Below are 27494 nucleotides of genomic sequence, written 5' to 3' on the forward strand. Positions count from 1 at the left end.
ATATGTAGTCACTGTAGCTGACTCCAGAAGAGGGCGTCAGATCTTGTTACAGATGGTTATGAGCCACCATGTGGTTGCTGGGATTTGAACTCCAGACCTTCAGAAGAACAGTCAGGTACTCTTACCCACTGAGCCATCTCACCAGCCCCCACTTCTTATTTTTGTAGATGATTCAGGTTCAATTTCCAGGACCCATATGGCAGCTCAAACCATCCATAACTCCAGTTTCAAGGGATCCAGTTTCCTCTTTGACCTCTGCAGGCACCAATCATGCATGTAATGCACAGACATCCATGTGAGCAGAACATTCTTACACACAAAATAAAATACATATTCACATTTAAATAAATACATATGAAAACTTTAAGAGAGTATATTAATAAAGAGGGAAGTATCAGTCAGGCAAGGCATGGGTAGATTTTAAAAATGAATGAACTTTAATCACTGTAAAAAGCAAATGGTGAAGTAGTAAAATTAGGTCTTAGTTCTTTGAGAAGTGCCCTGATCTGGAGTGGAACTTTGCCTGGACAGAGTCCATTTTTGCTCTGTTATGTTTGACTTCTCAGAATGTAGTCTGTCATTTTCTTTTGAAAGATGCTTGTTATCGAAAGAAATCTGTCAGGCTGTTATGGTTAGTGAACAAGTTGAGCTTGTGCGTCCTAAGGGTCAGAACATTTCAAAAGTATGCCTAAGCTCAGTGGAAGCAGTGTGAGGGGAGGTGTGCTCAGAGAAAGGACAGAGCCCAGCGTTTGTGAGAATGTAGGTAACGGCATTAACAATGGGATAAGCTGACTGTCCTGCAGAACTCTTAGAGGAAAACAAGGTCTCTGACTTGTGAGAACTCTCCTGAACATGGAAGTGGGCAAGAAGAGTGTGCATAGGATATAGGAAGTGTACAAAGGGGGTCTGAGCAGCCTTTCTGGTGGCTGGCATAGCTCAGTGGAGGAACACTTGCCAAGCATGCATGAGACCCTGGACTCAGGCCCCAGCAAAATAAAACAAACAAGCAAACATGCCCCACTTCCACCCTCAGGTTCATGAATTTCTGGCCCTCTTGACTCTCAAATGCTAGGATTATAGGTGTGCACCTCCATGGAGTTTATTTTAGATTCACTACATTTTTATTGTTTACTGGTGAGACTGTTTTGCCTGCATGTATGAATTCAGAAATCAGAAGAGGGGCTCCGATTCTCTAGAATTGGAGTTAGAGATAGTTGTGAACCATCTAGGAATGGAGCATAGATCCTCTGCAACTAGAACCCAGGTCTTATACTACTGAACCATCTTTCCAGACCCTGGCAGGTCCTGGGGGTTGATTACAAGGCTTCATACTAGGCAAGTAACTGACCACATCCTGGGTTCCATAATTTCTTCTGTCTGTCTGTCTGTCTGTCTGTCTGTTTTTCTCTCTCTCTTTCATTTTTTTTTTGAGACAGGGTTTCTCTGTATAGCCCTGGCTGTCCTGGAACTCACTTTGTAGACCAGGCTGGCCTCGAACTCAGAAATCTGCCTGCCTCTGCCTCCCGAGTGCTGGGACTAAAGGCGTGCGCCACCATGCCCGGCTGCTCATCATTTTCTATATGACCTTCTACATGTATCCAAGTTTCTAAGTTGTGGAGTAGGATGTTTTCCTGAAAAAGGTTGAAGGCTGTCTTAAATTGAATAAGAAAGCGTGTGTTAGTGAGAGGAAGGTCCTACGTTGTGTTGTTCTGACTGGCTTCAGAGTCAGAACAAGTAGCCTGTTTGTTGCACATTCCCATGCCTAATGAGAGTAGCGTGGCATCCCTTCTGCTGTGAGGTCAGTGACAGTTGCTCTTACTGACTCTTGTTTTGCATTCCTGCCTCAAGATGGAGGAGAAAGTTATTTCCTATCCATTTAGTTTCTGTTCTTTACCCTCAGGTGTGCCAAGAGCCCCACCTTCCTCAGGGGTACCTCCAGCCTCTGCAGCACAGGTCCCTTGTGGTCAGACTACATATGGCCAGTTTGGCCAAGGTGATATACAGAATGGGCCAAGTTCCACAGCTCAGATGCAAAGGTAGGTACTGGGTGATCCTAAAATCAGTGATGAAAGTAGGTTAGGAATGTTATGAGGGTCTATTTTTTTTTTTCTTTTATCTATCCTATTACACTTATTTATTTTGTATGTATGAATGATATGTGTGTGGGCATGTATGGAGAGTCAGAGGACAACTTGTAGTAATCAGTTCTCTCCTGGTATGTGGGTTCTGGGAATCAAACTCAAAGTCTTTAGGCTTGACAGCAAGATTCTTTACCCACTGCGCCATGTTGCCAGCCTTCCCAGGATACAGGTACTATTAATGCCCTGCTCTATTGTTGACCCATCTTAATACCTGAGTTCGTTCCCATATTATCTTTTTGCAAACCTGGAGTTTCCCCCACGTTTCCAGATGTCTATTCCCACCGTGGTTCCAGTCCTCATGAGTTTATGCTAAGGAGGAAATGGGAAGGAGTTCAGGGCTGGCTGTATCTGTCTCCCTTTTCACTAGGTCAGGCTCTTAGTAGGATTGACTGGCTAAATTTGTACACAGCCAGTTCTGAAATGAACAGACTCAGAAGGAAAGCTGCATAACGAGAGCCTGATAAAGTTCTCCTTGCATCAGAGTCCATGAAAGGAGGAGGTCATGTCTGTCAGGGTGTTGTTTGGGTTCTGGTAACAGTTGAAAAATATAACCAGGACGTGGATATGGAAATGGAAAAATGATTCCTGGCCCTTACCAAGTGTCTTGTATCCATACATTAGCACTGAGTGTAAGTCTTAGATAAGGCAAACTGGGGACACAATTCATGATAATAGACAGACAAATAGCAGAGTCAAGAAATTGGAGAAGTGGGCAGATTTTCAGTATGGTTTCACTATGTAGCTCTGGCAGTCCTGGAACTCATTCTGTAGACCAGGTTGGACCTCAAACTCACAGAGATCCACCTGCCTCTGTCTCCTGAATGCTGAGATTAAAGGGGTGTATTGCCACTGCAATACACAGCAGATCAAAGACTTCAGCTAAGGGTAGAATATATAACCTGAAAACTGTTTTGTTGAAGTACTCTGGAAAAGAGAGATGAAATAGTATTTTTAAGAAAAAAAATTTACCCCAACTGTAAATTAGGTCGTTAGAAAGAAAATGAAGACTCACAGGCCAGAGACTAAGTGGGGTTTGAGGTCAGAGCACCCTTTAGGTGGAAATCATCAACCCAAGAAGCCAGGGTCTTAAACTTAAGCAGGTGCTAGCGTTAGGAAGTGAGTCCTTGTGCTTTCCCACGAGGTGCTTGAAATGGAGACTGATTCTGGACTGCACCTACAGAAACAGTCTCTGAGCACTGTCAGACAGAATGAGGAGCACTGTCAGACAGAATGAGGAGCACTGTCAGACAGAATGAGGAGCACTGTCAGAATGAGGAGCACTGTCAGAATGAGGAGCACTGTCAGAATGAGGAGCACTGTCAGACAGAATGAGGGGCACTGTCAGACAGAATGAGGGGCACTGCTTTGTTCAGGTTGGTTGTTGGTAATCAGGGAGGGAAGAGAACATTTTGGAATAATAAAAGTGGTATAAGCCTAGTGTGGTGACCTACCCTAGTTCTTGGGAGGCTGAGACAGGAGAATCGCATGTTTGAGGCCAGCTTGGGCTACACATTGGAGATGATTTCAAACAAACAAATAACCGTACCAGCAAACCTTCTGAACAGATCTAGGCGAAGCCACATGGTGGCCCACACCTGTAGACTCAGCTAGCAGGGAAGCTAAGGCAGTGGGTTCCTTGAGTGCAAGAGTTTGATTCCATTTTGGCAACATAGGAAGGTCTGGTCTCAAAGAAAAACTCAGGCTGTGTATGGCAGCACACATCTTTAATCCCAGTACTTTAGAGGCAGAAGCAGGCAGATCTCTGTGAGTTCAAGGCCAGTGTGGCTATAAGTGAGACCCTGTGTCAAAACAAAACAAAACAAAACAAATCAAGCAGACTATACCTATAAGTGAAAGTTAAATGTATAATCTCCAAAGCAACATTGTAATTATTTTAAGATTTATTTTTAAATTGTGTATGTGTGGTGGTACAGGTATTCATGAAGGGCATGGGATCTTCCTGGAGCTAGAGTTACAAAAAGTTATGAGCCTAGGGTTGGAGAGATGGCTCAGTGGTTAAGAGCACCAACTGCTCTTGCAGAGGTCCTGAGTTCAATTCCTAGCAACCACATGGTTGCTCACAACCGTTTGTAATGGTCTGAAGACAGCAACAGTGTACCCACATATATGGAATAAATATGGCTGGAGTGGGGTCGGAACAAACGGGGCTGGTGGGCAGGGGGGAAGAAGTTATGAGCCATCCTATGTGGGTGCTAGGAACTGAACTCAGGTTCTCTGCAAGAAAGATATATACATATAACTGCTGAGCCATCTTTCTAGTCCCAGCAACAGTGTTTTTACTGACCCCAGATTATGCTTCTCTGGTGTGGTAAAGCCCTGAGTTTGATCTCTAGGACCACAAAAACAAACAAACAGACAGACAACCTCATAAAAACATTAAAACTCAAATATGCAGGGCTAGTGAGATGGCTCAGCGGTTAAGAGCGCCGACTGCTCTTCTAAAGGTCCTGAGTTCAAATGCCAGCAGCCACATGGTGGCTCACAACCCTCTGTAATGAAATCTGACTCCCTCTTCTGGAGTGTCTGAAGACAGCTACGGTGTACTTACATATAATAAATAAATAAATATTAAAAAAAAACCCTCAAATATGCTTAGTTAAGTTACAACGTTTTTGGCTTTTCAAGACAAGAGTTTCTTTGTGTAGACTTGGCTGCCTTAGGTCTATAGACCAGGCTAGCTTTGAGCTCAATCTGCCTGACTCTACCTCCCAAGTGCCAGGATTAAAGACGCGTGCCATCAGCACCTGGCAAGCATTTTTTATTACAGTATCTTTGTTCACATGTATGCATGATGAATACAGAGGTCAGAGATGACTTGTTGGTTTTCTTCATCTACCATATAAATCTAAACTCAGGTTAGGCTTGGTGCCAAAGAGCCCTTACCTATACCATGAGCCACCTCACTCATAACTCAGGTTATGGTGTATCTAATGGAATAGCATTTGTTTGTTTGTTTGAGACAGGGTTTCTCTGTATAACAGTCCTAGCTGTCTTGCAACTCACTCAGATAGATCAGATTGGCCTTGAACTCACAGAGATCCACCTGCCTCTGGCTCCTGAGTGCTGGGATTAAAGGTGTGTGCTACCACTGTCTGGTTTAATGGAATAACACTTAATGGAATGGGAATGTCATAAATTTCCCCCAAAATATGAAAAAAACCCATAAAAACTAATGTGTATATATGTATGATTTTTATATACATTGATGGCACACATATATATATATATATATATATATATATATACACACACACACACACATATATACATATATACATATACATATATATGTATACACACACACATATATATATATACATATGTACATATACATATATATGTATACACACACACACACACACATATATGAATGAATGAGATCCGTTGGAACAGGAGCTGCAGAGAGTTGTGAGCCGCCATGTGGGTGCTGGGAACTGAACCTGGGTCCTTTGGAAGCCAACCAGTGCTCTTAACCACTGAACTCTCTCTCCAACCCATGATTCTATTTTTAAAAGATTAAAAATTGAAAAAACTGAACTCTAGTGGTTTTTGTTTTTTTTTTTAGATAATTTTCTTCTCCTTTATTATTAAAAGAAATTTTGCATGTGATATATTTTATTGTGTTTCTCTATCCCCAAACTTCATGCTTTCTTTTTTATTTTTTGTAATTATCTTATTTTTTTATTAGATATTTTCTTTATTTACATTTCAAATGCTATCCCGAAAGTTCCCTATACCCTCCCCCCACCTCTGCTCCCCTACCTTCCCTGGCCTTCCCCTGCACTGGGTCATATAAAGTTTACAAGACCAAGGGGCCTCTCTTCCCAATGATGGCCAATTAGGTCATCTTCTGCTACATATGCAGCTAGAGACACGAGCTCTGGGGGTACTGGTTAGTTCATATTGTTATTCCACCTATAGGGTTGCAGACCCCTTTAGCTCCTTGGGTACTTTCTCTAGCTCCTCCATTGGGGGCCCTGTGTTCCGTCTAATAGCTGACTGTGAGCTGAACTCTAGTGTTTTAAACACAAGGGGACCGTAATTGAGAATTAGGAGTAGTGCCAGGCAGTGGTGGCCTACACCTTTAATCCCAGCACTTGGGAGACAGAGGCAGGTGGATTTCTGAGTTTGAGGACAGCCTGGTCTACAGAGTGAGTTCAGGACAGCCAGGGCTACGCAGAGAAACCCTGTCTCGAAAAACAAAAACAAAAACAAAAAAATTGGGGAGTAGTTCCCCCTGGGAGAAAGGGGAGGGAGACACTTGTCAGGCCTTTTGGATGTAGTGGTTTGTACTTTCCAACTGCTTTCTTATGTCATTGGTTGTATTAGAATTTTTCAAGTATATATATATCTATGTTACATCTTAAAAAGTAAGTTGGGTATCAGTTTTAGACTTTGGCTCTAGCTCGTTCTGTTATGCTTTTAGGGTTTTAGTTTTCTACTTCCTCTGTCTCATTCTTTTGCTGTAGGTTTAGATTAAATAGAAAAACTATAGATGCTGTATATAGGTGTGGTAGGACATTTGACAGCATAGCACTGGGCATTTGATAGCATTGAGGACCACCATGCAATGTAAATAGTTTGACAAGATGTGCTGAGCATCTGCTGTGTGGCTGGCATGTTCAGTGTTGTGGGCCATAAAGCAGTGCAGAGCCCAACAAAGAGCTTCAGATAAGGGTCACTCTTCCTACCCCACTTTGCCCTCCATGATGGCCATGATGGAACTGTGAGCAAAAATACACCTTTCTTCCCTTAAAAAAAAAAAAAAAAAAAAAGATAAGGGTCACTAGCAGAAATCCTAGTTGCAAACAAGGGACAGGAGTAGTGTGATAGTTCACCATTATAGCACTTGCTTGCCTGGCGTGTGCAAGTGTCTGCATTCAGGTCTCCGTACAATACACATAAGAGAGATACCAGCTGAAGGAGAAGTGACTGGATGGATGGATGAATTAATAGAACTGATCAAATATAAAGTACTAGTTATTTAGTAGAGATAAAATCAGGTAGGGAGGGACTGAGGAGATGATTCAATGGGTAATAGTGCCTGATAACCTCAATTTAAGTACCACAACCAATTCCAGATGCATGGTGCACATCTGTAATCCCAGCACTCTTGCAATGAGATGGGATATGTAGACAGGAGAACTGGGCAGAAGCTTGAGGTTCAGCTATCCTGGAGTATGCTGTGCAGCAGAAACTAGAAAGGCTGCTTCAACGCCGTGGAAGTGGAGAACTGATGTTTGAAGCTTGTCCTCTGACCTCCACACATTCACTAATCTTGGCATGTATGTGGGCATGCATGCACACACAGCACTCTGGAGGCAAAAGCAGGTGGGTCTCTGTGAGTTTGAAGCCAGCCTGGTCTACAGAACATGTTCCAGGGCAGCCAGGGTTACATAGAGAAAGTCTGTCTTGAAAAACAAAAAACCAAGGGACTGGAGATATGGCTCAGTGGTTAAGAGCACTGACTGCTCTTCCAGAGGTCCTGAGTTCAATTTCCAGCAACCACATGGTGGTTCACAACCATCTGTAATGGGATCCAATGTCCTCTTCTGGTGTGTCTAAAGACACCAACAGTGTACTCATAAATAAAATAAATAAATCTTTAAAAAAAAGAAAAAGAAAAGAAAAACAAAAAACCAAATATAGTTCAACAATCTAGCTGTATTTATTCAGTCTCACATTAGCAAGCTAGCACTTGCTGTAAGTCTTTTTGTCTGCCTTTCATTTCATCTTTTTCACAAAGCTGATCTAGGATTGAAGTTCAGGAGATGGTAACTTGTCTGTCAAATAGTATTCGACTTGAGAGTGCTTGGTGTGTGTGGAGTGAGCCCAGTGGAAAGTACACTTTGCCACAGCTGTACATGCTTGAAGCTCTCAGAGAGCCCAGATGAACGTAAATGCCAGAACACAGTGTAGCTTCCTGTTGTGGTGTGGAACTCTGCCAGCTTTGGCAGACATCCCCCCTTCAAGTCACCTCTGCTTTCACTCTCTTTACAGGGTCCCTGGTTCTCAGCAGTTTGGGCCTCCATTGGCCCCTGTGGTCAGCCAGCCAGCTGTGCTTCAGCCCTATGGCCCTCCCCCCACAAGTACACAGGTGACTGCACAGCTGGCCGGAATGCAGATCAGTGGTGCTGTGGCCCAAGCCTCTCCCCCTTCTGGGTTGGGCTATGGTAAGTAGTTGTGGGACCAGGACACTATCATCCACTTTTCAGAAATTTGGGTCCTAGAAATTTTTATTTCCTTCACCTTTGAACCCTAGATGCAGGGACAGTCTTTTGATTTGTTTTTTGATTTGTTTGTGTTTATTTATTTGTTATTTTGTTGATGGGAGCAGAAACTACCGAATAGGGCAGAATGACTCCACCTCTACCTCTTCTGTCTCTTAGGTCCACCAACATCATTGGCCTCAGCCTCAGGAAATTTCCCTAATTCTGGTCCATATGGCTCCTATCCTCAGAGCCAGGCTCCTCCCCTTAGCCAGGCTCAAGGTCATCCTGGAGTCCAGCCTCCCCTTCGATCTGCTCCACCACTGGCTTCCAGCTTCACATCCCCAGCTTCAGGTGGTCCTCAGATGCTTTCCATGACTGGTCTACTCCCGCCTGGACAGGGCTTTGGGAGTCTTCCAGTGAACCAGGCTAACCACGTGTCCTCGCCTCCTGCTCCTGCTCTGCCCCCAGGCACCCAGATGACTGGGCCCCCAGTACCACCGCCACCACCTATGCACCCCCCTCAGCAGCCGGGTTATCAGCTGCAGCAGAATGGTGAGCTTTTCCCAGCATCTGGCTAGAAGTCAACCTTTGTTCCAGCCATTGAGAGTTTTTGTTTTGGTACTGCCTGCTAAGTAAACCAGATGGGACAGCTATTGCTAGGATATGAGATTATAAGACATTTCTCATGCCTCTTAGTTCATTCACATAGTGTGGCCTTTCTTTGAGTGGCTTCCCCAGGCACTACTCAACCTCATAATCTGTCTCAGAGGGTCTGGTTATTTTCTTGAGGCTTTAAGAAGAGATAGGGAAGGGATTTTGTATTTGTCAACCTTGTGCCATTGTTTCTCAGGTTCCTTTGGGCCAGCTCGAGGCCCTCAACCTAATTATGAGAGCCCATACCCTGGAGCACCTACCTTTGGCAGTCAGCCTGGGCCTCCCCAGCCATTGCCTCCTAAGCGCCTGGACCCTGATACCATCCCCAGCCCTGTAAGTAGGGGTTCATGGTCTTGGGAAGATACGTTGTGGACCAGAGGAGCAGATTGACCTAGATGACACATTTGCTTGGCATTTTTGACAACATTCCAATTTCAACCATCTTCTTGAAGAAGCATTTGAAATAGACTTGAAGTTCCCAAAGTCTTTAAGGCAGTTTAACTCAACAGCTATACAGGGAAGAAGGAAACCAAGAGTGATCAGGATGTGATAGAGCTTTGGGTTGAGGGCATTGTTCTGTGGCTCTTAGACAATAATAATAATAATAATAATAATAATAATAATGGCTCTTGGACATAATAACAACAATAACAACAACAATAATAATAATAACATGGTCATCTTTGTCCTTCTGTGGAGTAGTGGCCATGTCTCACTCCCTTAGATCTAGTAGGACAACATTCTGTTGCTCCTCAGAGCAGGTAGGAGCTCTCTGGTATTAGGTGATCAGAGCAGGAAAGTCTCACTGGTTTCTCTTTGCTCCTGTGTAGGCAGTGTTGTAGGGTGATGCCCCCCTACCCCCAGTACTATTGACTGGCAGGTCCCAATCACAGCATAAAAGGCAGGGTGCATATAAAGTCCAATGCGGTTTGTCCCGTCAAGCTGCTGGAATGCTCACCCCTTTCTTAACAGACGCAGGTAGGGTAGTTCTTTCACATAGGGCCTGCTTTATATCCTGTCTGTAACATTGATGTCAGTTACCTCTTCATACTTAGTCATTGTCATATTCCATTCGTTCTCTTCCCTCTTCCTTTGGGGAACTACCATGGTGAGGAAGCTTATTGTCTAAGGGGAACCCAGGAGGGCTGACAGGTTCTTCCCTCCCCCACTCCACTTCTCTCTTCCACTGAGGCATCTCCTAGCACGAAAGTCCTTAGGTACAGGTTTGACCTTCCAGGGAACTTTCTGTTCTTCAAGATTTTGTCCCATTAGGGCCTCCTTAGAGAGTCCTGCTTGCCTCCTGCTTGTTGTACCTGAGCTTATCTTGCTCCGTTGTAGTCTGAGTCACTGAGGCCTCCTTGTGAGGCCTCTGTTCGGCTAGAGAGACTTGGAATTCCAGATCCACTGGGTCCCTGACTTCTTCAGTCTGAGCTAGAATCCAGCTCTTCATGTCTGATTCGCCAGGGTTAGAGAAGTAACACCTGCCTCTCGTTCTTTTGTCTCCTCCTGTGCATCTCTGCTGCCTTTATTATTAAAACCCTAAAGCAACTTAACGAGCTGCCTCCTCAGCAGAAAACCAGGCACAGAATAGACCCTGATGCCATTCCTAGTCCAGTAAGTGCAGGGGGTGGGAGTCCATGCTTGTCACCCTGTGTTAGTGTCACTCATGCATGCCTGTAACTTCACCTCATCCACCATGTCCATCCCTTCCATTCTCCTCCCTGAGCACTTCTAGATCCTTGCTTTTATAAGCTGAAGGATATGCATGCCCCAACTCACAATGTCCGGAAGGAATAGCGAACTGTTAGCAGTGCCTGGAGTCTGGGTGGTGGATGGCCAGCCTCGAAGGGTGGGCCCTGGAGCATGTTACGCTTTGGTTTTAGTCCTGCTGGCTCCTCCAGGAGCCTGTGTGTGGCATGTGCTGGAACCAGACAGAGTTGAGCAGCAGATCCTTCCAGTTTGGTATGAGGAGAAATGTTGTAATGGGTGGCTATGAACATAGAGGTTCATAGCATTTCTTACAGGGGAAGAGATTTCTTGCTTTGGGAGAGTGTGGGCTACCTTCTCATTTGAGGAGTTTTAGACTTTGGTTTATCTGTAAGCTTCAACTCTTTCTGCTGCGGGGTATAGTCTTATTTGCCCTTTACTTTTTCTGGTTTTATCAAACTCATCTTGAAGTAAATGACCAAAGGTCACCAGCCTGAACAAGGGTCTGACTACCAGCTTTGCATATCCTTTTTGTGTTTGTTCTCCTCAATGTCTTGTCTCGAGTAGAGGTTTGAGGACTGGGCCATAAGGATCGGGCACTCACCCTTTCCTATATGGACCCATTGATGCTCACCTGGAAGGAAGGCAGCATTTGCTTCCTTACCTTGCCTGATCATTTCTGCCTGTTTAATTCTCTCCTCCCTGTGTTCCTTGTTAATTTCATTGAGTTTAGAACCATTCCGGGTAGATTCATTTCTATATGAGTTCCTGTCTTCTGTTCTCCTTGCTCTGACTCAGTGTATCTTATGAAGAGGAAGGGAGGGAAAGGTTTGATGGAGAATGGAATCCAATCATGTCTTATCATGATAAGCTTTTCTGGAGTGGAACAAATAAAAGGGTACTCACAAATGATTGGAGGCCAGGGGGTGGCTTATCAGAAAGTCCATTCTCACCAAGGCCTACCCAGCATCTCCTGCTAGCTGCTGCGAAGTGGAAGGTCAGTATTGTGGCATTTGATAAAGTCTTCAAAAGGAGAGCATGCCTGGTGCATGGAGTGGTTTTTGGCAAATTACCTGTTCTTGTGCTACCTGCTCTGGCCTGCTTTTGTCCACTACCTGTTTTTATCATCCCACTCAGTTCACTTCTTTCCTACAGATTCAGGTTATTGAAGATGATAGAAACAACCGGGGTTCAGAGCCATTTGTTACTGGTGTACGGGGACAGGTGCCACCTTTAGTCACCACCAATTTCCTGGTGAAAGACCAAGGTGAGAGGAACTTGAGTGTCTGTTTCCTTATGGCAGTTAATTCTCTAAAGCTATCAGCTATGGATCATGCTTTTGTCTGTCTTAAACCAGAGACCAGACCCTCCCACCTTACCTCAGTCCTTCAGGGTCTAAAAGCTACTGCCAACTCTTAACATTTGTGGAGGTGGAGTGACTCACCAATGAAGAGCTGGTATCCAGACGGCTTCTGTGATGTGACTCAAATCTTCTACCTTTTTCAGGGAATGCAAGTCCCCGTTACATTCGATGCACATCCTATAATATCCCTTGTACTTCTGACATGGCTAAACAGGCTCAGGTGCCTCTGGCCGCTGTCATTAAACCACTGGCAAGGCTGCCTCCAGAGGAGGTAAGTCTGGGAAGGGGCTGGAATACAATGAAAGGGGATGGGGAGGATGTGATTTCTTTCTAGATGGGATTCTGGCTGGCATGGAAGTCATCTTGGTGTTGGGCAGGAGGGGACAGACATTATCTTTGGTATCTTTCTTTCCCACCTGGTAGCAGTAGTTAGGGTGAAAGCAAAGGCCAACAAACTTACTCTGTGAGACCAGGGTTCATAGAAGGGAAAATGAAAAGAACCAGAGCCTACTGTGTGTGGAGGGTCACACCTGTAATTGTAGCCCTTAGGAAGCTGAAACAGGAGGCCATAGAATTCCAGCACAGCCTACCCACATAGTAAACTCCATCTCAAAGAGTTAGCCCTGGTATTCATGAAGCAGAAGTAGGCAGATCTCTGTGATGAAGCCATCCAGGGCTATATCGTGAAATACCCTGTCTTAAAACAAAACAGGTAGGGCCAGCCTAATTTCTGCAGGCAAGACAGCTGGATGTGTGCCGGGTTAGGTGGCGCATGTCTTTAATCCCAGCACTCGGGAGGCAGAGGCAGGCGGATTTCTGAGTTTGAGGCCAGCCTGGTCTACAGAGTGAGTTCCAGGACAGCCAGGATTACACAGAGAAACCCTGTCTCGAAACAAACAAACAAACAAACAAACAAAAAAGACAGCTGGATGTAGGAACTTCTAATGTGGTCACATATCTGGATGATGACAAGTCTGTTACTCTGTTGTGTGTGTGTGGTTTTTTTTTGTTTGTTTGTTATTTTTTTCTTTTGGTTTGGTTTTGGTTTTTCGAGACAGGGTTTCTCTGTATAGCTCTGGCTGTCCTGGAACTCAATCTGTAGACCAGGCTGGCCTTGAACTCAGAAATCCACCTGCCTCTGCCTCCCGAGTGCTGGGATTAAAAGCATGTGCCAGTAATCCTGGCAAAAAAATTTGTAAAAATTAGGTAGCTGTTTATTTAGGTATTGACGACCTAATGTACTTAAAAAGAGTTTTCTAGAACTGTACCATCAAGGCACAGTGTATGTTCTGCCTTCTCATTTTCTGTGTGGGTTGCTAGTGAGGATGGTTGGATGCTGTTCTTGTGTTTGTAAGATATCTTCAGGACAACAGTAGGGGTCACAGAATTCTCTCGTGCGTGATGGGGGAAAGTATCATAGATATACAGGGACAGAAGCAGAAGTCATCTCCAGGACNGGAGGAGCCATCCTGTAGAATCTTCGGCTTTCTTTTCATATACTCATGGCAGTCCCTGGCTTGCTATGACCAGTTTCATAGGCCATCTTCCTTTGTAAGAAGAAATGAATGCATTTTGGGATAGAAAATGAAGAGAGTGAGCTGGAGTTTTTTCCAGTTCTTATCATTGTTCTCATTTCCTTCACTGAATTCAGGCAGAATACCTGAGCCATGCTGCCTCTCCCTCCAGTCTGTGTCATATGTTGACATATGTCTGTATCTGACATATCTCTGTAACCTCCCTCCATCTCAGTCTCTTCTCTTTGTTCCTTAGGCTTCACCGTATGTTGTGGATCATGGCGAATCTGGCCCCCTGCGCTGTAATCGCTGCAAAGCATACATGTGCCCTCTCATGACTTTCATCGAGGGAGGGAGGCGCTTCCAGTGCTCCTTCTGCAGTTGTATCAATGATGGTATGTTGTGATGGCTGAGCTTTGGGGCAAGGCTGGCATCCACATCGTTCTCTCTCACATTAGGTAGATGAGGGAGCATTTCTCAGGAGCTGGAAGAAGGCACAAGGGAGGACGGGTATTGGAATGATGTGAGGGGCTTAGCTAGGAGTTGGCATACTTGGGCTGAGGATGAATATTTTGAATAACATACTGCATCTTCCCCACAGTCCCCCCCCAGTATTTTCAACATCTGGATCATACCGGCAAACGCGTGGACGCTTATGACCGTCCTGAGCTGTCTCTGGGATCTTATGAATTCTTGGCTACTGTAGATTACTGTAAGGTAAAGGAAAGTGGTTGGAGAGGAAGAGTGGGTAGAGCATTGTGAAAGCCCAAATCAGCTGTTAGTGTTTTCCTTACTCTGGCACGGTCCTCTTTGAATTGCCTGCTTACTGTTTCCCTGTTCCCTCAACATTTCCTTCCTCCACAGAACAATAAATTCCCTAGTCCTCCTGCCTTCATCTTTATGATTGATGTCTCCTACAATGCCATCAGAACTGGTCTTGTTCGGCTCCTCTGTGAGGAGCTCAAGTCACTCTTAGACTACCTGCCTAGGTGAGAGTTGAGGAAGTACTGCTTCCTTTTGGTTAATGGTGGGTGTTTGGGTTAACTGAGCAAGTGGAACATTGTGTCATAGAATTGTGGGAGGTAAAGAAGGTGGCCAGTCTGGGGACAGTCTGGGTAACAGTGTCACCTTCCACAGGGAGGGTGGAGCAGAAGAGTCAGCAATCCGAGTTGGCTTTGTCACCTATAATAAAGTGCTCCACTTCTACAATGTGAAAAGCTCCTTGGCTCAGCCACAGATGATGGTCGTATCTGATGTAGCTGACATGTTTGTGCCACTGCTGGATGGCTTCCTAGTCAATGTCAGTGAGTCTCGGGCTGTTATCACCAGGTAAGAGCCAGGTGGTGGAGACGAGATTTTGGGGAGGTACAACTGCAGAAGGCCCGGGAGTTGCAGAGTGGTTAGTAGATGGCCAGAGGTGTCAGTCTGGGAGCCAGATAACTATTCAGGAAATTGAGAATGGAGGCAGTTAAAATCTGGGTGGCAATTTTGGTTGTCTGCTATCATCTGTCTTTTCAGCTTATTGGATCAGATTCCAGAAATGTTTGCAGATACAAGAGAGACAGAGACAGTATTTGCTCCAGTTATCCAGGCTGGGATGGAAGCTCTGAAGGTAAGGCAGAAGTTCCTGGCAACCTCCTCTCGCTTTCCTCTGATGATGTTATCTACTGGATTGATAACTGTCAACTCGTGTCACACAGTTGGTGCTTAATGAACAACAAAGAAACAGATGAGCGAATAATGGAAGAATAAAGGGAGGATAACTGAGTCGTTTATCTTTGTTCTTAGGCTGCTGAGTGTGCAGGAAAGCTCTTTCTGTTCCACACATCCTTGCCCATTGCAGAGGCCCCAGGGAAGCTGAAGAATAGAGATGATAGGAAGTTGATCAACACAGACAAGGAGAAGGTGACTCAAGATGGGAGGGGCATTTCATTATAGAGGAAGACTTTCCCATGTCAACTCTTCAGTGCCACCCAGTGGACTAGGATTACATTTTGCCCATTTGCAATTGCCAAACCGATCACAAGATTCTTGGTTGACTTGACTAGAATCTTCCCTTTTTCTCTTTCATGTTTTGCTTGAGATGGGTCTAGCTCTGTACCCTAAGCTGGCCTGGAACTCACTAAGTAGTCCAGGCTGGCCTCACACCTGTAGTGATCTTGGCTCTGCCTTCTGTGTGCTGGGATTATAGGTGTGCCCAATTACACCCTGCACCTTTTCCTTTTCTCTTTTTTCTTCCCTTCTTTTCCCTTCCCATCTCTATTCTTCCTTTTCTTTCCAACTTTCTCCTACTGTTAGCAATGCAAGGTGGTAGGTCTGAAGTTTTGAAACTATGAGTTTCTCATTTTACATATACAATTCTCAAGTTGGGCAAAGCTTTTTGACATTTCTTCTCTTCCCTTTCAGACCCTGTTTCAGCCTCAGACAGGTACCTATCAGACTCTGGCCAAAGAGTGTGTGGCCCAAGGCTGCTGTGTGGACCTCTTCCTCTTCCCTAGCCAATATGTCGATGTGGCCACACTCTCTGTTGTTCCCCAGCTCACTGGAGGCTCTGTCTACAAATATGCCTGCTTCCAGGTATAGATTCTGGGTGTGGAAATAACTGCTTATATGTAGAGTGACTCTTTAGCTGTTAACTTATTAGTGGTGTGTGAAGTTGAGCCCAGGGTATAGTGGTTACCTAACCACTATAGGTTTTAAAGTCAATCCTGGGTTGATAGGCTCCCACTTACTGGCCAAGAATATGCATTTGCTCATCTTTTGTTCTTTCATCTGCAAAGTAGAGTTTACTAACTAGGATTTATCTACAGAATGAAATAATTATATGTAAGGCACTCTGTGTGCTACCTGCTATGTCATTGTCACTGTCATCCTTGTTTTTGCTGTGGCTTTTAGAGGGAAGGGGTGCAGGGAGACTGATTGCAGGGTGAGCTGTGTGGTCAGTGATGTGACTTTGGGCATGGACTGCAGGTGGAAAATGACCAGGAACGGTTCTTGAGTGACCTGCGTCGGGATGTACAGAAGGTGGTTGGCTTCGATGCTGTTATGCGGGTTCGGACAAGTACTGGTGAGTTCTCGTTGAGGTTAAATCTGGTTGAGACATAGGTCCTACCTTTAGCCCTAACCTGTCCCCATGGCCTCAGGTATCCGTGCTGTAGATTTCTTTGGCGCTTTCTACATGAGCAATACAACAGATGTGGAATTGGCTGGACTAGATGGAGACAAGACAGTGACTGTGGAATTCAAGCATGATGACCGACTCAATGAAGAGAATGGAGCCCTACTGCAGGTGGCAGGCGGGAGACAGGGGCAGGGGACAGAAGTTGGGGTACATTCAATGGGAAGATAAGGGCTGGGTAAAATTGTGAGGGAGGGGTGCGAGTTCCCCATTTCTCCCTTTCCCTAGTGTGCCCTGCTTTATACCAGCTGTGCAGGGCAGCGTCGGCTCCGCATCCACAACCTGGCCCTAAACTGCTGCACCCAGCTGGCTGATCTGTATCGAAACTGTGAGACTGACACACTCATCAACTACATGGCCAAGTTTGGTGAGAGTAGAAGCAGGGCAGGTGGAAGTGTGGCTGGGAGAAGGTCCAGATGGCCAAGAGTTGAGCACTCATGGGGAGGTGTGCTGGTGGGGAAGATGAATGTGATGGAAGCAGACCCGTGACCACTGACTTGTCTTCCCATGCAGCATACCGGGCTGTTCTGAGTAGCCCTGTGAAGACTGTCCGTGACACTCTTATCACCCAGTGTGCCCAGATCCTGGCCTGTTATAGAAAGAACTGTGCCAGCCCTTCTTCTGCAGGACAGGTGGGGCAAGGATGTTAGTGGAGGGATTGGTTCATCAAAACCTTGCATTTTAGAAGGACTTCTCATGACCATTGACTTTATTTCCATAAATCCCTCAGTTGATTCTTCCTGAGTGCATGAAGCTACTCCCAGTTTACCTGAACTGTGTGTTGAAGAGTGATGTTCTGCAGCCTGGAGCTGAGGTTACTACTGATGATCGTGCCTATGTTCGGCAGCTGGTTTCCTCGATGGATGTGGCTGAGACCAATGTCTTCTTCTACCCTCGGCTCCTACCACTGGTGCGAGTGAGGATCAGAGTTGAGACACTGTACTGAGCACAGGGCCTCTAAGAAGGAGGGGGTGGATTACTTTACACGAAGAAATTTGTTTTTATGTACATTTCATATTACTATCTAGAGACTTAGCTTTCTTAGTTTGTGCGTGTAAAGGAGTGTGTTGTTCTTGGTGATGTTTTTTCCTTTTTTGTCTAGACAAAGTCTCCCCTTGATAGTACCGCTGAACCACCAGCAGTTCGAGCCTCTGAAGAGCGCCTAAGCAGTGGCGATATATATTTGCTGGAAAATGGGCTCAACCTCTTTGTCTGGGTGGGAGCAAGCGTCCAACAAGGTGTTGTCCAGAGCCTTTTCAACGTCTCCTCCTTCAGTCAGATCACCAGTGGCTTGGTGAGAACAGGGTGTCAGGGATGAGATGGGTATGGAAAAACTCTTTGGTGATTTGACTGTGGGTCAGTGTCATGCTGGTCCCTTTATTATGTATCAGAGAACACTTAGGTGAGGGAAGGGCTATCACTGTTTTTCTGGCTTTCTCATTTCAGATGATAGCTAAATTTGTGTTGTTCCCTTTTGATGGACTTAAAAGTACTTTATAATAGTAATGAATGAATTTTTGTTCCAGAGTGTTCTGCCAGTTCTGGATAATCCACTGTCTAAGAAAGTTCGAGGCCTCGTTGATAGCTTACGAGCACAGAGAATGCGGTACATGAAGGTAACACAGATGTTGTGTTTTGCAGCGGTGGGGCTGGATATTGAACCCTAGGCCTTCCATATGCCGGACAAGTACTCTTATGCCCACCCAGCATAGTAGCCCTGCTCTGAGCCCTGGGTTTATTATCTCGTCATCAGGAAGGAGCGTGGGGAGGGAGTGTGTGCGTTCTTCATTATTATTTGCCCTTCCTTACACTCTGCCTTCTGGCTGTAGCTTATCGTGGTCAAGCAGGAAGACAAGCTGGAGACACTGTTCAAGCACTTCCTGGTGGAAGACAAGAGCCTAAGTGGAGGTGCCTCCTATGTGGACTTTCTCTGTCATATGCACAAGGAGATTCGGCAGCTACTGAGCTAAAGCAAGTGGGTAAATGGCATAGGGTCCCAGGCCAGCTTCCAGGAAGAACCCCAGGATGGCAGAGAAATTGGGACAGTTCCATATCGTATAAGTCATGTAAGCTGACCTCAGTTGACTTCTTTGGGGGGGAGGGCGAGATATAAGGAGACACCTTCTTTCTGGGCTCAAATACACTACCACTCTGTCATGTCCTGCTGATTGAAGGTGCCTCAGGCCCCTTACTCTACCCTTTCTCCTGCTAATCCTGTTGTAATGAATGTAGTTTCTCAGTTCACGGTATATGATTCGGTGTTGGGGGTTTGGAGGCAGCTGGGCCCTGGCAACAGTGTGTCCCTTTGGACTAGCCTCCAAGAGGAAGGGGCAGGCAGGAAGACGTGGGAATCCCAGGGTTATTACAGGAGGTGGCAAATTCAGCTCCGTGTCATCAACAACTTCCTATATTAGGGACAAAATATACAGGTGCACAAGAGCTGGGGTACAGGCTGTAGGTGGTGGAGAGTAAAACAGTTGGTCCTTTGGGCGCCTGATGGTCAGTAGCAAAGTCATAGTTACTGAAGATGGATGACTAATCTCTCTACTTCCACTGCGTGTGTTCTCTCCCCTGCAATGATTGGTGAGCACTTGGTGGACAGAAGCACATAGCTAGAGATGAATGAGCCTGGGGTAAGAATTGCAAAACATATTAACACCTTGGGGAAATAGCAGCCTCCTTTCCAGATGGAGAAGCCCCAATCCTGGATGGTTCTGTAGAGCGCCTGATGGTCAACTTGCAATACCTCACAGAGCCAGCCCACATCCCACTCAGCTTCCACCAGGAACGTTGTTGGGGAGAGGCAGATATGGCTGGAGCCCTGTCTTCCGGTGCCAGGACGTTACTGGGCTTTGGTATTGACTGAGTGGCTGACAAGTTATCTTCCAACTCCAGTTGGCTGGGCAGGACAAGGGCTAGGAATGACGGTGGTCAGGCTTGCCTGCTCCCAGCCCAGGATGCCCCTGCTATGGACCTTTAATTTCTTTTCATTGGTTTATTTTTCAATGCATCTTTAATTTGTAAAGAAATAAAATAAGATGTAACCAGTATCCCTTTCATTACTCGCGACTTCTCCCCACCCTGCCTGCAGCTGAGAGGGGGTTACGCATGCGCCGCGTGCCCCTGTGGCGTAGGACCTAGTCCACTCCCCACCCGCCGCAGGGCGGGGTTTCGTGCTGGCCGACGGGGTCCGGTGTGGACATGGCTTCTCGCTGTACCGAGGCGGTGTTAGCCGCCCTGGGGGTGCTCAGTGTCTGTTCGGCCAGCAGCTCCGGGTCCGAGGCTTCCGGGGAGGCAGAGAGGGAGGAGCCGTGGGATGGCGCCGTTTTCCGGCCGCCCTCTGCCCTAGGCGCCGTGGGGATAGCGCGCGGGCACGGGTCCCCGCCTCCAGGGAACACAGAGGCGGTGGACCTACCCGTGTTGCTGTGGTGGAGCCCAGGTCTGTTTCCGCACTTCCCAGGTGACTCGGAGAGGATACAGTGTGCGCACGGCGCGTGCGTGGCGTCCCGGGATCGACGGGCGCGCGCCGACCCGCGGACGCGCGCATTGCTCTTTTACGGCACAGACTTCCGCGCGGCTGATGCGCCCCTGCCGCGCCTGGCGCACCAGAGCTGGGCGCTCCTGCACGAGGAGTCGCCGCTCAATAACTTCCTACTGAGCCACGGCCCGGGCATCCGTCTCTTCAATCTCACCGCCACTTTTAGCCGCCACTCGGACTATCCGCTGCCACTGCAGTGGCTGCCCGGGGCCGCCTATTTGCGCCGGCCCGCGCCTCCGCTCCAGGAGCGCGCCGAGTGGCGTCGCCGCGGCTACGCGCCGTTGCTCTATTTGCAGTCCCATTGCGATGTGCCTTCCGACCGGGACCGATACGTACGCGAGCTCATGCGCTACATCCCGGTGGGTGAGAGAGCCGCGAGGCGAGGCGGGGCGGGGGTGGGCCGGGCGAACGCCCCACCCTGCTGACCGCCGTGCTCTGACTCGCTTAGGTGGATTCCTATGGCAAGTGCCTGCAGAACCGCGAGCCGCCCACCGTGCGATTACAGGACACAGCCACGGCCACCACCGAGGATCCAGAACTCATGGCCTTTTTGTCCCGGTATAAGTTCCACTTGGCCCTGGAAAATGCCATCTGCAATGATTACATGACAGAAAAACTGTGGCGCCCCATGCATCTGGGTGCCGTGCCTGTGTATCGTGGATCACCCTCTGTGAGGGACTGGATGCCCAATAATCACTCCATCATCCTAATTGATGACTTTGAGTCCCCTCAAAAGTTGGCAGAGTTTATTGACTTTCTGGACAAAAATGATGAAGAGTATATGAAATACCTGGCATACAAGCAGCCTGGAGGCATCACCAACCAGTTTCTTCTGGATAACCTGGAGCACAGGGAGTGGGGAGTCAATGATCCCATGTTGCCTAACTACCTCAATGGCTTTGAGTGCTTCGTCTGTGACCATGAACTGGCTCGGCTGGATGCTGAAAAAGCACATGCATCCTCTCATGGGGACATTCCTGTCCCCGAGCCTCGCATTGCCCAATCGTCGCACATGAACTGTCCAGTGCCTACCCCTGGCTTTGGGAAAGTTGAAGAGATTCCCGAGAATGACAGGTAAAGGGGTTGCTGGGTTGCCCTGCAGCTGCCAAATCAAACTCCGTGCTTTCTTAGCGTGTTGGGCTCACTTTGCTTTAAGTTGTCAGTAGTAGTTGGGGGGCTGGGTGTGGGGAGGTTTAGAAAACCTGAGCGCATAAAGTGGAGCCAGGCTATAAATAGCCTGTAAACCAAGGATAAGCACCTGAGCTGAGTACCTTTGAGGGGGATCTGGGCAACAAAAGATGAGTTTTGGTTGTGCTGTGATTAAACCCAGGACTTTCTGCATACCAGGAGAATACTTTTCCACCTAGTCACACACTCATCCCAATAAGAGCATTTTGAAAGGATTTTACTTGTCTGCAGTAATCAACTAATCAGACAAACTAGAGTCTCACTGTAGCCTAGGCTGACCTTGAACTTGCGGTGATTCCCCCTGACTCACCCTCCCAAGTGCTGAGATTAAGAGAGCAAGCCGCCATACCCATGAAAAGCATTTGCATCTTTTTTGTGTGATGAGGTTAGAACTTTGCGTATGCTAAGCAAGCCCTCTAGCATTGAGCTGTACCCCAGCCCTCCTTTTACTTTGCTATGGTCTGACTTATTCACTCTAAATAGAATTGAAGGAATGTTTTCAGTAGATGTATAATTAATACTGGGGGTCAGTGTGGGTAAAGGGAAGAGAGCTGAGAGCAGGGTATACCTGCACTGGGGAGAGCGTGCACCCACGCAGGCCACCACAATTAATTTGGAGAGGGATTACTAGAATAGCTCACAGAAAGTGACTTGAACAGTGGGTGGCAGCAGCTGGCACAATAGGGTCTTTTTTTTTTTTTCCCGAGACAGGGTTTCTCTGTGTAGCCCTGGCTGTCCTGGAACTCACTTTGTAGACCAGGCTGGCCTTGAACTCAGAAATCCGCCTGCCTCTGCCTCCCAAGTGCTGGGATTAAAGGTGTGCACCACCACACCCGGCACAATAGGGTCTTGATGGTAGAATCTCTTACTAAGAATCTGTCTATGCTGAATATATGACTTACTAAAAGAAAAATCAAAACATTAGGGAAATAGCCAGGGATTGTAGTGCATATCTGTAATTCTAATGCGAAACAGACCTAGGCAGGAGTATTAGTAATTCATAGTTTGCCAGTTTGAGGCCAGCCTGGCTATTAGAGACCCTGTCCCACTAACAAAAGAAAATTCAGGTTATGCCTTTTCTACACACTAGATGTCACTGTACCTTCATTTAGATTTCCAAGTAACTGTGAAGGTTAAAACCATCTAAAGGCTCCCTTGCTTTCTTTAGAATATCACTTCCAGGCTCTGGACCCTTGGCACGCCCCCCCCACATTGGAGAGCTAGAGGCAGGTCTGAAATGTCAGCTACTTGGGGGGACTATGACGTCTTTATGTTATGACCTCCTTCCTATCTCTTGGACGAAAATTAGTTTTACTCCTTGTCCTATCCAGAGGCCCAGTATATGCCTAATTTTTTGTTTGTTTTTCAAGACAGGGTGGGGTTTTTTTTGTTTGTTTCTTTTTTTTTTTTTCTGTGACGCCTTGGCTGTCCTGGAACGCAGAGATCCTCCTGCCTCTGCCTCCAAGATGCTGAGATTAAAAATGTGTGCCACCATCCAGGCGGTGATGGTTCACGCCTTTAATCCCAGCACTTGGGAGGCAGAGGCAGGCGGATTTCTGAGTTCAAGGCCAGCTTGGTCTACAAAGTGAGTTCCAGGACAGCCAGGGCTATACAGAGAAACCGTGTCTTGGAAAAAAAAAAAATGTGTGCCACCACCATGGTCCTGCTTATGATTTCTTTGGGACCACTCAGCCTATTACTGTTGTGGCTCCCCAACTCATCTCCCTCCCCCACTCCTGTTTTGTCATTTCAGCTGGAAGGAAATGTGGCTACAAGATTATTGGCAAGGTCTCTATCAGGGGGAAGCTCTCACTGCCATGATCCACAACAATGAGACACAGCAGAGGAAATTTTGGGATTATGTACATGAGATGTTCATGAAACAGAATAAAAATCTCTAACTGCCTTCATGCAAGAGCTGTTAGCTTGGATGACTTAAGAAGACTGCTTTCCTGTGGTACCTACGGCACATCCACCTTTAGTGAATACGCTCTACTATAGACTGATGTTTTCACTGTTGTCTTGCCCTGTATTGGGGACTGGAACCTTGGATTCTGAGAATACTAGGCAAGTACCCCTAGGCCTTCTCCACCTGAATGGTATGGAGCTAGTATCTCAGCCCGTGGTAAGATAGCTTCTCCTTAAAGAGAAGCAGAAGCCAGAAGTACCCATTTGATGACTCAAGTACACTTCTCATGTCTGTAGTCATTTCATCATTTTAAATATGGGCAGGATGGTTCAGGCTATGATCTATAAAACTTCTGTTATTTAGTACCTTTAAATAGTGTCCATTCCTCATCTTATCAGCCGGTACACTGGTGGGGAGGCAAAGCCTTGTGTCTGGGTGTGTTGTTCCATTTTTCTGCCTTTTTCTCCATTTTGAGATAGGTCTTACTACATAGCCCAAGCCAGCATCCAACTTCTAGGCCTAATTGACAATCCTGCCTCAGCCTTTAAGTAGCTGGGGCTACAGGTATACACTATGCCCAGCTCTTCAAGTTACTTTAAAAAACACTTGCGCTGTCTTTAATATCAGATATCTTTTAAATAGCTTGCTCTTTCTGGCTTTAGGTGATTTCCCACAAACTGGAAAGACTGACAAACATTTCCATCATTCTTACTGCTTGGTTTTCTTGTTTAGGGTATAGTTGGAATTCTTTCTCTTACGAACAGACAAGTAGCTAATGTTGGCATGATGTCAGTTCAGTGTACTGCCTTGTTCTAAGGTTGGAAAGCACCATTCAGCCCATTACCCAAATTCTCTCACGTTCTTCCAGATAACTTTTATGGTGCCGAGTCACTGTCTTTTTGTTTTTGTTTTTGTTTTGTGGTTCTGGGAAGGCATGCATTCTATAAATTGAGTTATAGCTTCAACTCTAATACTGAGGGTTTTTTTTTTGTGTATATGTGGTTTTTTTTGTTTGTTGTTGTTTTTTAATAAAGCCAGCCCAAGGCCCCCAGTTCAAACAGACTGAAGAAAGCAAGGGATTTAAGTCACTCTTAGGAGGCTAGCTAAATAAAAACTTTAGATTTGGGGTTGGAGAGATGGTTCCACTGTTAAGAGCACTGGCTATTCTTCCAGACGACCCAAGATTGATTCCTAGCATCCACATAGAGCTGACAACTGTCTGTAACTTCAGATCCAAGGGTATTACATATATATTCAAGCAAAACTCCCATATATATCCACAACAACCAAAACTGTAGGTTTGGAGATACAGATGAACTGCCTACTGCTTACGTGGAGCTTTTTCTGGGGCAATTAGAAAGAATGCCTTGGACCTTAGAGCTATGCTTATCGTATTGGTGAATTATCACTTGAGAAGTCTCTTGGTTTATCAATGCATCTGACTGAAAACTACAGATATCTCTGAATCCATGTCTATACAGATAGATACATACATGCATGTTAGATGCTTTCAGCAGCCAGGCTTCATGGTTAATACTGTGATATCTAAGGATGTGACCAGGTTGGAATTACATTGCTAAAGTTTTGTTTTTCGTTGTGTGTTGTTGGAGATGGATCTCAAGGCTCTGTGCATGCTAAGCATGTGCTCTGTCTGGCTCTGCCTCTGAGTTATGTCCCCAGATCTTTATTTTGTTCTTTAGTTAAAAATATCTTCAGTAGTAGCATGGAAATTGCTTAACCTATTTTGTTTGTTTGTTCTTGTTTTTTTTTCCAGAGAACAAGATGTTAAAAAAAAAAAGTTAAAATTTATAGTAGAGATGAGCGTGGTTGTGCATGCTTTCAGTTTCAGTATCCCAGCACTCTGGGAGGCAGAGACAGGTTGATGGAGTGTTCCAGGCTAGCCAGAGCTCTATGTTGAGACCCCTCTCAATAAATAAATAAACATAAATAAATATCATAGTATAAAACAAGTCAGAGGGTTTTGATTCCCAATCAAGTCATCAATTTCAGTGCAGGTGCTGATTTCTACAGCAAAGTATTATACAAGCACAAGCCTCAGCACAGAACTCAGTGTGCTGTGCAACAGGAAGGGTAAGTGATGGTTATGCAGGTGCAGGGTCTTGTCCATTCCACCACCTCTCGCCAACACTCACTTCTCTAGGACCTTTATGCAAAGTGAGCGTGCTGTTCATGAATGGTTGTTGCTGGAGAATCAAGCCTTCGTTTTGCTCAGTGCTTCCCAGACTCTTTTATCCCTCTCATTATGTAAATAATCATAAAAGACCAGGGCAAATCGGGTGCTCCATTTTCACAAGGGAAAGAACTATGAATAACCGCATAGTACCTATACCAGTGAAAAAGCTTTACTCTCATAAAAACAGCAACAAGAAGTTTTTCAGATTTGCGGCTCAGCTACAAGGCATACAGCACCATCACTTGCTGCAGGTTATGGGTACCTGGTTACTCGAGGTAGAGGTCTGTAATAGTCTTTTATTTACTACCGGAGTAGGGATAGAACACAAGGCTGGGCAAGTGTTACTATGTTTATTTTATCATCTCAGGTTTCGTTTTATATAATAAACTGATTTTTCCAGTGTCTTCTACCTGGTTACTTTATTACACTTGTTGATTATATGTATGTGTGTAGTAGCTTGTACTACCCTGTACTTGTATGTATCAGAAGAGTCCATTTTCGTTCTGCCATGTGGTCTCAAGGACTGAACTCCTATCAACAGACTCAGTGGCAGCACCTCTATTCACCAAGTGAGCCATTTTGCTGGCCTGTATTTACTTATTTGGGGGATTGAGGTAATAAAATTGGAGACTTGTAAAAAATAATGCTAAACACTTTTCCTTTTTCGTTTCATTATTTTATTTATTTTTTGTTTGTTTCATTAAGGCAGAGTCATGTTATGTGGCCCTGGCTTGCCAAGTACTCATTATATGTAACTTAGGCTGGTTTCAAACTCCTAATCTGTCTCCTGCCTCAACTTCCCAAGTGCTTGGATTGTAGGCATATGCCACTCCTGGCATAAACAAGATAAACAAAGGCTTGTCTCATTTTAAACATTTAAGAGACATTTAAAAATATTTTTCCGTGCTGGCTTTGGCAGCACATATACTAAAACCAGGACGATACAGAGAAGATTAGCATGGCCCCTCTGTAAGGATGACACGCAAATTCATGAAGTGTTCCATATTTTTGTAAAGTGGATAAACAAGATTTGTTAGCAAATGCAAAATAAAGTTTTGGTGTGTTTGAGGTGTTGGTAGAGGTAATTATGAGCCCTGCGAATGGATGAAGTAGATGTTGAGGTACATAAGGTCACAAACAATAAAAATGTGTGTGACAATAAAAAATGGTGCTGTGATGGCTGCCGGTAAGGTGTGGCAAGAGAGGGAAAACGCCTCTGATGTGAACCCAGTGTTAATCTTGGGATTCGCCAGAAAAATCAAGTCCACCATTTTAGGCTAAATTTAAAGCAAACTTTTATTAGATACTAAATACTAAACCAAAAGATGGACTTTGGTCGGGACCATTCCTGGAATTTCCCTCCTGAGATTAGCTACGTGACTCGGGAAGAAAGCCATCCAGGTAGGTTATAAAGGGAGAATTCCAAACATCTGTGGTAAAAAAATGTCAACAAGAAAATACTTATGCAAATATACCTTGCTCTAAAGTAAACTACAGGACTGCTGGATTCCGCTAACAGCAGAAATGTCTTGGGAATTCATTTGCAAATACCAAAGAATCTATAGCACATCTTTTGATTCGGTTTTGTAAACAGTTAAGTCAAACACTCAAGTCCAACAAATCACAACTGCAGGTCTATAAAAATAAATAATATAGATGCTGTAATATTAAATGCTGTGTATGTCATACATAAATGTTACAACGTTCACCCTACTGTGCGATCTTTCAAACGAGTAAACAGTATCTACCCAGCAGTCCGTGTAAGAGTTGTAAAAAGCGAGCCGGGCCTGGTGGCGCAGGCCTTTAATCCCAGCACTCGGGAGGCAGAGGCAGGCGGATTTCTGAGTTCGAGGCCAGCCTGGTCTACCAAGTGAG

At 45.6% G+C, this 27494-nt stretch overlaps 2 protein-coding genes and 1 non-coding gene across 10 annotated transcripts in view; all 3 read left to right on the forward strand.

Annotated features, from left to right (window-relative positions):
- Positions 1–19838, forward strand: part of Sec24c (SEC24 homolog C, COPII coat complex component) — a 23960-nt gene extending 4122 nt beyond the window's left edge. For 4 of the 8 annotated variants that reach the window (XM_029541368.1, XM_029541367.1, XM_029541369.1 and 1 more), the window contains 22 exons: positions 1901–2036; positions 8163–8335; positions 8552–8926; positions 9225–9361; positions 10574–10642; positions 11891–12002; positions 12242–12369; positions 13869–14007; positions 14214–14329; positions 14477–14601; positions 14750–14941; positions 15131–15224; positions 15401–15517; positions 16019–16189; positions 16583–16679; positions 16756–16901; positions 17019–17157; positions 17304–17422; positions 17521–17706; positions 17893–18084; positions 18317–18406; positions 18620–19838. In XM_029541368.1, the coding sequence (XP_029397228.1) occupies positions 1901–2036; positions 8163–8335; positions 8552–8926; positions 9225–9361; positions 10574–10642; positions 11891–12002; positions 12242–12369; positions 13869–14007; positions 14214–14329; positions 14477–14601; positions 14750–14941; positions 15131–15224; positions 15401–15517; positions 16019–16189; positions 16583–16679; positions 16756–16901; positions 17019–17157; positions 17304–17422; positions 17521–17706; positions 17893–18084; positions 18317–18406; positions 18620–18760 (3194 nt within the window). In that variant the 3' untranslated portion in view covers positions 18761–19838. The remainder of the gene's footprint in view (positions 1–1900; positions 2037–8162; positions 8336–8551; positions 8927–9224; positions 9362–10573; positions 10643–11890; positions 12003–12241; positions 12370–13868; positions 14008–14213; positions 14330–14476; positions 14602–14749; positions 14942–15130; positions 15225–15400; positions 15518–16018; positions 16190–16582; positions 16680–16755; positions 16902–17018; positions 17158–17303; positions 17423–17520; positions 17707–17892; positions 18085–18316; positions 18407–18619) is intronic. The other 4 variants (XM_029541374.1, XM_029541371.1, XM_029541372.1 and 1 more) reach the window with 4 other exon arrangements.
- A 60-nt stretch (positions 19839–19898) lies between these two features.
- Positions 19899–26265, forward strand: Fut11 (fucosyltransferase 11). Its single transcript, XM_021203429.2, has 3 exons — positions 19899–20687; positions 20777–21402; positions 23270–26265. Exons 1-3 carry the CDS (start codon positions 19992–19994, stop codon positions 23415–23417), a joined length of 1470 nt encoding a protein of 489 aa, XP_021059088.1. The 5' UTR covers positions 19899–19991; the 3' UTR covers positions 23418–26265.
- Positions 26266–26522: 257 nt separating this feature from the next.
- On the forward strand, positions 26523–26629 carry LOC115064657. Its single transcript, XR_003844473.1, has one exon. It is a non-coding gene; the product is annotated as a U6 spliceosomal RNA (small nuclear RNA).
- The last annotated feature ends 865 nt before the right edge of the window (positions 26630–27494 follow it).

Source organism: Mus pahari, chromosome 8, assembly GCF_900095145.1.
Source record: "Mus pahari chromosome 8, PAHARI_EIJ_v1.1, whole genome shotgun sequence".
NCBI classification, from domain to species: domain Eukaryota; kingdom Metazoa; phylum Chordata; class Mammalia; order Rodentia; family Muridae; genus Mus; species Mus pahari.

Excerpts from the sequence above, each read along its gene's own strand:
- Fut11 (XM_021203429.2), top strand. The coding sequence starts at position 19,992 with ATGGCTTCTCGCTGTACCGAGGCGGTGTTAGCCGCCCTGGGGGTGCTC. Across the intron at positions 20,688-20,776 it reads AGCTCATGCGCTACATCCCG|GTGGATTCCTATGGCAAGTG; the intron begins GTGGGTGAGAGA and ends TGACTCGCTTAG. Across the intron at positions 21,403-23,269 it reads GAGATTCCCGAGAATGACAG|CTGGAAGGAAATGTGGCTAC; the intron begins GTAAAGGGGTTG and ends TTGTCATTTCAG.